We start from the raw sequence: 9880 nt of genomic DNA on the forward strand, positions 1-9880 counted from the left end.
GCAGCGACCAGAGCCACAGCACAGCCTTAGCCCACTAGGCCACCCACAGAACGCCAGTGCAGAATAATTTTAATTTACTTTGGCACATGTTTCTTATGACAGCTTTGAGATTTCTGTTTTTCTGTGTTTCCTTTCTTTTTTTTTTTTTTTTTTTTGTCTTTTGAGGACCACACCCATGGCATGTGGAGGTTCCCAGGCTAGGGTCCAGAAGGAGCTGTATCCACTGGCCTATGCCACACAGCCACAAACAATGCACCAGATGCGAGGCACATCTTCAATCTACACCACAGCTCACAGCAATGCTGGATCCTTAACCCTCTGAGCAAGGCCAGAGATTGAGCCTGCATTCTCATGGATCTTAGAAGTGCTTCTGCTGAGCCACAATGGGAACTCCTATGTTTCTGTGTTTCTTAATTTTTATTCCTGACTTCTAAATTAGTGTTAATTTTGGTTTAATGATCCTATTGCTTTGTTAAACAATATAGCTTTGCCCTTCTTAGGAGTTCTCTTTGTTTCTGAATGAACATTAGCCCTTAGGGGTTCAGTCATGTTTGAATGCTTATCCCCACCTACCTCTGTAAATTTGACTGGACTATATTTACTTTCTTTCACTTATAGCAAAAAAATACCTTCTATAGGCCAAAGATTTTTATGTTTTTATACATAACAATATAACACGTAGGAGTTACCGTCCTGGCTCATCAGTTAATGAATCCGACTAGTATCCATGAGGATGCGGGTTTGATCCCTGGCCTCACTCAATGGGTCTGGCATTGCCGTGAGCTGTGTTGTAGGTTGCAGATGCAGCTCAGATCCTGAGTTGCTGTGGCTATGGCACAGGCGGGCAGCTGTTGCTCCGACTCGACTCCTAGCCTGGGAACCTCCCATATGCGGTAGGTGCCGCCCTAAAAAGATAAAGACAAAAAAAAAAAAAAAAACCCAATATAACATATATATTCTAAAATATTTTGAAGCAGTATTTCATTTAGTAATTCAGCAATATTGAGCTGTAATTTTTCAAAGAATAATGATTAGAATTTTCATTAATCATGACCCTAATCATTCCTCCATTGTCTAGCACAAAAATGTTCTTCACCTTTGTCAGAGTCTTGAAACTTTCCAAGGGCTGAGTACCAAGCCCTCTTTTAACCGTAATGCATATTACTTACACTTCAGTTGTTTTTTGCCATGGAAGTGCAAAATGAACTCCGATCCAAAGTTGTAATCTTTTTCCTTTAATCTAGGACACCACTGCAATATCCTTAATGGGTAAAAACAGTCCACGGAAACTAGAGAAACATAAAAAAAATTTTTTGTAATTAACTATTGTAAATATGCTCTAGCACTATAGAGATCAATGCTGTCGCTTTATCAGAAGTTCCCTTGTGGTGCAACAGGTTAAGGATGCAGTGTTGGCACAGCTGTGGCGCAGGTCGCAGCTGCGGCACAGGGTTGATCCCTGGCCTAGGAACTTTCACATGCTGTGGGTGAGAGGGTGAGGAGTGGGGCTGACTGAAACCTTACTGAAAGTGGAAATGGGGATACTAGAATACATTCCTAACTTTTCTCATCATTGCAGAGGAGGTGTGCACACCAAGTTTCTGTAAATATTTGATAAGATCAGCAAAAGGAGATTTTTTTTTTTAAATCTTAAGTGTTTAAAAGTACTTAGAACTTTAATTTAAAACTTTTTTTTTAATTACAGAACCTCATTTTGGGGAGTAAAGCCAACTGGGCAGAGGATCCTGCTCTTAAGGAAATTGTTCTGCAGCTTGAGAAGAATCTCACCACAATCCAATGAGAATTCTCTTTTGACATTTTTTGTTTCTGTCTTTGATGTTATTTAAAATGCACATTTCAAGTGAAATGTTTTTTCAGTGTTTTTGGAACTCTTCTACTACTTTTCTTTCTTTTTTTTTTTTTAAGCTTGTGTTATCACTGTAACATGGAATCTATTGTTTTAAATATGATAATTAAAGTGACTGGCATACTCTAAAATAATCTGAAAGTCTTAGCCTTAAAAGTGTCCCCCAAAACATCTAGTCCAGTTAGATTTTTCCACATTCATGGAAGACCCTATTCTCATTTGGGATATTTCTCTGTGTTTGTCAACAAAGTATTGGAAAGTTAGAAAAGCATGGCCGCATCTTTTTTTCAACTATCAATTGTATTTTTATTCAAATAAATCTCATTTTAGTTCTATCTCACCACAGCTTCTTTTTTCTCCTTTTAAAGAAAATTGAGAAATAATTGATATATAACGTTGTGTAAGTTTAAGATGTACAACATGTTGATTTGCCAACATGGCATTAGCTAACGTCTCCATCAGGTCATGTAATTGTCATTTCTTTATCACGGTGGGAACATTTAAGATTAGACTCTTAGTAACTTTGAAGTATGTCATACAGTATTGTTTTTTGTTTGGCCACAGCAGCTTGACATGGGATCTCAGGTCCCAGACCAAGGCTTTAACTCAGGCTGCAGCAGTGAAAGTATTAAATCCTAACCATTAGACCACCAGGGAACTCCCTTGTGATATAGTATGTTGACTAGAGTCAACCTGTGGCTGTTTCATAATATCAAAATATGACTTATGAGCTGCCTGTTTCTGTAAATAGTTTTATTGGAACAAAGCCACACCCACAGGTTTACATATTACCTATTGCTAATTTTCCTCTATGATAGCATACATTGGTCCCCTGCTTATGGTGGTTTGACTTAAGATTTTTCAACTCTGACAGTGTTAAAGCTATATGCCTTTAGTAGAAACCATACTTCAAGTCTTGAACTTTGGAGTTCCCATCATGGCGCAGCAGAAACGAATCTGACTGGGAACCAGGTGGTTGCGGGTTCGATCCCTGGCCTTGCTCAGTGGGTTAAGGATCTGGCGTTGTTGTGAGCTATGGTGTAGGTCACAGACATGGCTTGGACCTGGCATTGCTGTGGCTGTGGTGTAGATCGGCAGCTGTAGCTCTGATTAGACCCCTAGCCTGGGAACTTCCATATGCCGCAGGTGCAGCCCTAAAAATACAAAAGACAAAAAAACAAACAAACGAGTCTTGAATTTTGATCTTTTCCTGGGCTAGCAATACCTGCATGATGCTGGGCATCCAGCAGCAAGCCACATCTGTCAGCCATATGATCATGGGGCAAACAATCAATATACTTGCAACCATTCTGCTTTTCACTTTCAGTACAGCATTGAATAAGTTACATGGGATATTCAATGCTTTATTAGAAAACAGGCTTTGAGCTAGATGATTTTGCCCAATTGCAGGCTAATGTAAGTGTTCTGAGCACATTTAAAGTAGGCTAAGCTAAGCTGTGATGTTAGTAGGTTATGTGTATTAAATGCATTTTGACTTAGAATATTTTCAACTTAGGATGGGTTTATTGGGACGTAACCCCATCGTAAGGAAGATCTATAGTTGAACTGAACTAAGTAGTTCCAACAGATTTTATGTTCTCCACCCCCTCACCTCTTATAGTCATTGACTTGAAGAAACTAGTTGCCCTGTAGAAAGTTCTCTGTTCTGATTTGTCTAATTGCTTCCTGGTAGTTTATGTAGCTTGTTTCACCTTTGTATTCCTGTAGACTGCAAGTTAGATCTAACTGCTTTACTAAATGTAGTTTTAAATTTGTTTCAATCAAGAAAATTCATGGAGTTCCCTCTGTGGTGCAGAGGGTTAAGTATCCTACTTCAGCAGAATCGCTCGGGTTTTATCCTCAGCATGGCACCTGTGATGTAGGTTGCAGCTGTGGCTTGGATTCAGTTCATGGCCCAGGAACTTCCATATGCCACGAGTGAGGCCATAAAATTTAAAAAGAAAAAAGAAAATTCAGAAGTTGTGCTGGATACTTTGTATTGCATCACATCAGGAGGCTGTCATGTGGTGCTGGGTTCCACCTAACAGACGTACTCCCAATGTCAGGTACAAAGTACATGGAAGAAGAAAGGAGTCAAAGGCCAGTTAAGATAGAAACACGAAGGAGATGCAGTGTAAGAGGTAGGATCAGAAGGTGTGCTCCACAAGTCCATGACAATAGCTAAATATTAACATTCAGGATATAGACTGTTGACTGAAAGAAAAATGCACAACCTAAGAGCTGTGAGTCGAGTTTTATTTAGTGTCTTGCCAAGAACTAGGACACAGCCTCTCAGATAGCTCTGAGGAACTGCTTCAAAGAGGTAGAGACAGACCACTATCTATGTGACATTGGCGAAGAAGTACGAGCAACCAGCATACATCTCAGTAGAAGGTCATTGCTAGTCAAGAGGACCAGATATGTCAGTTAATGATTTTAGTCCTTTTCCAAGTACAGGAATATGCAAGAATCCAGATGCATTAAAAATTTTCTTGAAATATGTCAAGCACCTGTTTACCTGTTCTCCAAAAGCTCAGAGCACCTCCTCCTGTTCTTCGTCCTGAATTCCTTCCAGGTTGTACTGTGAGTCAACAACTGCAGGGAATGACTTGATCCTTGTAAAGCAGGATGGTGGACAACATTCTTTATTTTACAAGACAAAAATCATGGGACCTAAGTGGGATGAAATCAAATGATGTGATGACAGAAAGCTGATTGCAACTGAGTACCAGGACAATAAGATAGGATTTAGGGATGGAGGCAGTTTGCTGCCTCGGTTTCAACTAATTTTACCATCTTTATCCTAGAGAGAACTAATCAAGAAGGGGCCTGGATGAGAATTCTGTGGAGTATGAAAGCTAACACCTACCAATAAATTCACAAGTAGAGAAAAGTTACAGAATTTTCCCGGTAGTCTCCCTAAAACAAAATTCATACTAATATGACCAGTAATTTGAACTGCATTTGATAATTTCTGAATTTATCATCAGGTGTTCCTGGGAGGCTTCTTTGTATTAGAGGACTTGGAAAGTTTATCTTTTTTTTTTTTTTTTTTTTGTCTTTTGTCTTTTGTCTTGTTGTTGTTGTTGTTGCTATTTCTTGGGCCGCTCCCGCAGCATATGGAGGTTCCCAGGCCAGGGGTTGAATCAGAGCTGTAGCCACTGGCCTACGCCAGAGCCACAGCAACGTGGGAGCCAAGCCGCGTCTGCAACCTACACCACAGCTCACGGCAACGCCGGATTGTTAACCCACTGAGCAAGGGCAGGGACCGAACCCGCAACCTCATGGTTCCTAGTCGGATTCGTTAACCACTGCGCCACGACGGGAACTCCGGAAAGTTTATCTTTTAATAAAACCTCTAAAATATGGGAACTCTTTGCCAATTTTCATCTCTTTCTTAAATGTAATCATAAAGATGAAAAATATTTACAAAAGTAGCCGAGAAAGTCTGTGTCTCTTCAGTGACTTCAGAATGAGAATCTAATATCGTAGATTTTCACATAGAAACTTATTTCTCTGTATGTAAATGAAAAGTCTAGGAGTTCCTGTTGCGGTTAAGAATCCAACATGGTATCCATGAGGATGCAAATTTGATCCCTGGCCTCGCTCAGCGGGTTAGGGATCTGGCATTGTCATGAGCTTTGTTTAGCTCCCAGATGTGGCTGGGATCTGGCATTAATGTGGCAGTGGCAAAAAAATAATAATAAAATAAAATAAAATAAAAAGGAGTTCCCGTCGTGGCGCAGTGGTTAATGAATCTGACTAGGAACCATGAGGTTGCAGGTTCAGTCCCTGCCCTTGCTCAGTGGGTTAACAATCTGGCGTTGCCGTGAGCTGTGGTGTAGGTTGCAGACGTGGCTCGGATTCTGAGTTGCTGTGGCTGTGGTGCAGGCCGGCAGCTACAGCTCCGATTAGACCCCTAGCCTGGGAACCTCCATATGCCAGGGGGAGCAGCCCAAGAAATAGCCAAAAGACCAAAAAAAAAAAAAAAAAAAAAAAAAAATGGCAGTGGCATAGGCTCGCAGCTGCATCTCTGATTCTACTAGCTTGGGAACTGCCACTTGCCACAGGTGAGGCCATGAAAAGAAAAAAAAGAAAGAAAACTGTTTGTCACAAAGTACTCAATAAATTTTAGTTATTATTTTAAAAAGAAAAAAATGTCTGGGTACTAGGAATCTAAGCTGCTTTTTGAGCTCCCCATCCCCAACTTTATTGAAGTCATTGACAAATAAAATTGTGTAATATTTAAAGGTTACAGAATGATGATCCGAATACACTGTGAAAGGATTCCCACAATCTAGTTAACACATCCATCACCTCAGATATTTACCTTATTTGTTGTTTTTTTGGTGAGAACATATAAGTTCTACTTTTAGTAAATTTCAGTTACACAATACAATGTCATCAACTATAGTCACCACTTTTGGGGAGCTCTCTTGTGGCACAGAGTTAAGGATCCAGTGTTGTCATTGCAGCAGCTTGGACCACTGCTGTGGAGAGGGTTCGATCCCTGGCCTAGGAATTTCCACAAGCCACAGGTGAGGCCAGGGGGGAAGAAAAAAACTTTACCACTTTTGAACTTTAGGAACACATTAGTTTATCTGGTTTCAGCAATGGTGACTTAGAAAGGATTTTAGTAGACTTTATCTTTTAGAGCAGTTTTAGGCTCACTGCAAAATTGAGCAGAGAGTACACAGAGGTCCCATATACATACTGCCCCCACACACGTACAGCCACCCCCATTATCACCATCCCCTACTAGAGTAATACATTGGTTACAACGGAACCCACAGTAACATGTCACTACCACCCCAAAATTGTATATTCTATGGGTTTTGACCAATGTATAATGACATATACCCACCACTGTAGTATCATACAGCATCGTGTCATTGTCCTAAAAAACCCCATGCTCTGCCTATTTGTCCCCCCCTCCTTCCAACCCCTGGCAACCATGGTGTCTCTATAGTTTTGCCCCTTCCAGAATATGATACAGTTGGAGTAATTCAGTAAGTACCTTTTTCGAGCACCATGATTTACTCCCATGATTGACAAAAAGTCAATTATCAAGTTAAGAGGGGAAAAAATTTTTATTCAAGCCAAACTGATGATTATAACTGGGAGAGCAGATTCTCAGCTCTGAGAACCGTTCCACCTGTTAGAAGTCAAAGGCACAGTCATACACATTTTTGAGACAAAAGATCATACATCAAAATGACACTGATATTTTACATAAAGTTCATTAAGAATACACAGTCCAGGTAAGCAGGGACAGCAAGTCACCATGACCCCCTAGAGAACTGGGACAGAACACTATTGTTTAAGAAGTTACACTGCTGGCTTCAGAAGAAAGGAAAAAAAAAAATTGATCTTTCCAGTTGAGCAGGCACTTTCGTCTTTGAGGCGCTCTGGTTAATGTGTAATGTACATGCACACTGTACATTCTGGAGGGAGGAGGCCCCAATACACACACGGAGAGAATTTTATGTTTAATTTTTTCTTGCCCTGACTTAAAATAAAAATTTTTATTTTTTATTTTTTGGCTGTGCATGAGGTAGATGGAAGCTCCTGGGCTAGGGATCAAACCACACCACAGCAATGACCCAAGCTGCTATGGTGATGATGCCAGATCCTTAACCTGCTGTGACACAAGAGAACTCCAAAATATAAATTACCACCAATGAAGTACATTAGTGTCACTTTACCTATAGCCTACCCAGATCATATTGTTCAAAGTTAATCTGTTAGCAAATTTGAGAGATTGAAAATAGTGTTTTGGTGTAGTATAAATTTTTCATAGAATGAGGGAGTTTGAATATTTTATTTTTATTTTATTTTATTTTTTGCTTTTTCTAGGGCCGATCCTGTGGCATATGGAGGTTCCCAGGCTAGGGGTCGAATTGGATCTGTAGCCGCTGGCCTACACCACAGCCACAGCAACGCGGGATCAGAGCCGTGTCTATGACTTACACCACAGCTCACGGCAACGCCGGATCCTTAACCCACTGAGCAAGGCCAGGGATTGAACCCGCAACCTCATGGTTCCTAGTTGGATTCGTTAACCACTGAGCCAGGACGGGAACTCCTGATATTTTAATATTATAAAATATATTTTAAAATATAAAATATTTTAATATTTTAAGGGGCAATTTGTATTTCTTTTCTGTATTTTTTTGGGGGGAGGTTGGCTGTACCCATGGCACATGGAAGTTCCCAGGCCAGATCCTTAACTGCCTGTGCCACGGCAGTGACAATGCTGGGTCCTTAACCCGCTGAGCTACCAGGGAACTCCTGTATTTCTTCTCTGTAATCTGCCTGTTCATGTGCTTTGCCCATTTAGCCACTTTATCAATCTGATTTTATTTTTTGCTTTTTATGGCCACATCTGTGACATATGAAAGTTCCCAGGCTAGGGGCTGAACTGGAGCTGCAGCTGCCATCCTTGCCACAGACACAGTAATGCAGGATGCAGGCTGCATCAGTGACCTATGCCACAGCTCACAGCAATGCTGGATCCTTAACCCACTGAGCAAGGACAGAGATCAAAGCCGAATCCTCTCAGATACCATGTTGGATTCTTTTTCTTTTTTTTGTCTTTTTTAGGGTCACACCCTTCGCATATGAATTAGAGCTGCAGCTGCCAGCCTACACCACAGCAATGCAGGATCCCAGTGGAGTCTGCAACCTACACCACAACTCACCGCTAAGCCACAACTATCTGGTTTTAGAATATGTACTCCTAAAACAAGCTTTGAAAGTTTTTTTTTTTTTTGGATAAGCCCAAAGCATGTGGCAGTTCCTTGGGCCAGAGATCGAACGCATGCCACAGCATTGACCCAAGCTGCAGCAGTAACAACACCTGAATCCTTAACCTGTGCCACAAGAGAACGCTTGAAAGCTTTTTTAAAAATAGATTTCTGGGAGCTCTCTGCTGTGGCACAGGCAGTTAAGGATCTGGCGTTGCTGCAGTTGTGGCATAGGTCACAGAGGCTGCTTGGATTTGATCATTGACACAGGAACCTCCTCATGCTTTGGGTGCAGCATAGAAAGAAAAAAAGATTTCTGCTCTCCTCCATAGACATACTGAATCAGAAGGACCCATATTTAGGCTCAGTAACTTCTAGATTTAGAAACCACTAATCTAGATCATTAAACAAATTTGTCACTCTATTTACAATAATGTAAGTTTACATTAGCTACAAGGTTAAGTGGTTGCAACATATTGCGTGTTAATTTTTTAACATTGTAAGTACTAATATTTACCTTACAATTTAATATAACTTGGGGGAATGATATGGATGGCTCATGCTTCAAAAAGAAAAACTTGAACTTTTGAATTTTCTTAAATTTGAAGCAAGCAGCAGTTTAATATCAGAACTAACGGTAGAGAAAGCAAGCAGAATACCAAATCAGGCAATGCTAATAAGCAAAGGAATAAGAGGTGGCCTACTACAGACCTGGAACTGACCACTCTTTCTGAGCTTGCTACTTATTCCTAAATTTTAACAAGATTGTTCATTTTATTTTATTTTTATTTTTTTGTCTTTTTACCTTTTTAGGGCCTCTCCTATCCCAGGCTAGGGACCTACGCCAGCCTACGCCAGCGCCACGGCAACGCCGGATCCTTAACCCACTAAGCAAGGCCAGGAATCGAACCTGAAACCTCATGGTTCTTAGTTGGATTCGTTAACCACGACGGGAACTCCCAAGATTGTTCATTTTAGGAAGCCACAAGAATTTATATTACTTACTTGGTTTCAGATTAAATTTTGGACTATACTGAAATTGGAAACTGGCTATCCGCAGAGGAACTGTTCCTAAATCACTCACTGGCTGATGAGCAAAATATATCCAACACCGCAAACCTCCAGCGGCAAAACGAAACAATGGAAAACACGTGGATCAGTTTCTACGCGGGAAGGAGGAAGGGCGGGGGCAGGCACAAAGGGGTGGAGCTAGCTCCAACGTGGAGGCGGGTCCGGCTCGAGCGCCCGCTCCTCCTCAGTGACGTCA

The 9880-nt window shown here is 40.9% G+C and overlaps 1 protein-coding gene and 1 long non-coding RNA gene across 4 annotated transcripts in view; one reads left to right on the forward strand and one right to left on the reverse strand.

Moving 5' to 3' along the window:
* Window positions 1–2207, forward strand: part of CENPH (centromere protein H) — a 25403-nt gene extending 23196 nt beyond the window's left edge. For all 3 annotated transcript variants that reach the window (XM_085002450.1, XM_085002451.1, XM_003483841.4), the window contains one exon: window positions 1706–2207. In XM_085002450.1, the coding sequence (XP_084858576.1) occupies window positions 1706–1801 (96 nt within the window). In that variant the 3' untranslated portion in view covers window positions 1802–2207. The remainder of the gene's footprint in view (window positions 1–1705) is intronic.
* Window positions 1–9829, reverse strand: part of LOC102160395 (uncharacterized) — a 22128-nt gene extending 12299 nt beyond the window's left edge. The window contains exons 1-3 of the long non-coding RNA XR_308458.4: window positions 9619–9829; window positions 4386–4540; window positions 1170–1289 (exon numbers count right to left, since the gene is read on the reverse strand). This is a non-coding gene — a long non-coding RNA (uncharacterized LOC102160395). The remainder of the gene's footprint in view (window positions 1–1169; window positions 1290–4385; window positions 4541–9618) is intronic.
* Window positions 9830–9880: the final 51 nt, after the last annotated feature.

Source organism: Sus scrofa, chromosome 16, assembly GCF_054392235.1.
Source record: "Sus scrofa isolate SSC_HxYL_T2T_F1_AM1 chromosome 16, Sscrofa_HxYL_maternal_Yorkshire_Landrace_v2.0, whole genome shotgun sequence".
Classification (NCBI taxonomy): domain Eukaryota; kingdom Metazoa; phylum Chordata; class Mammalia; order Artiodactyla; family Suidae; genus Sus; species Sus scrofa.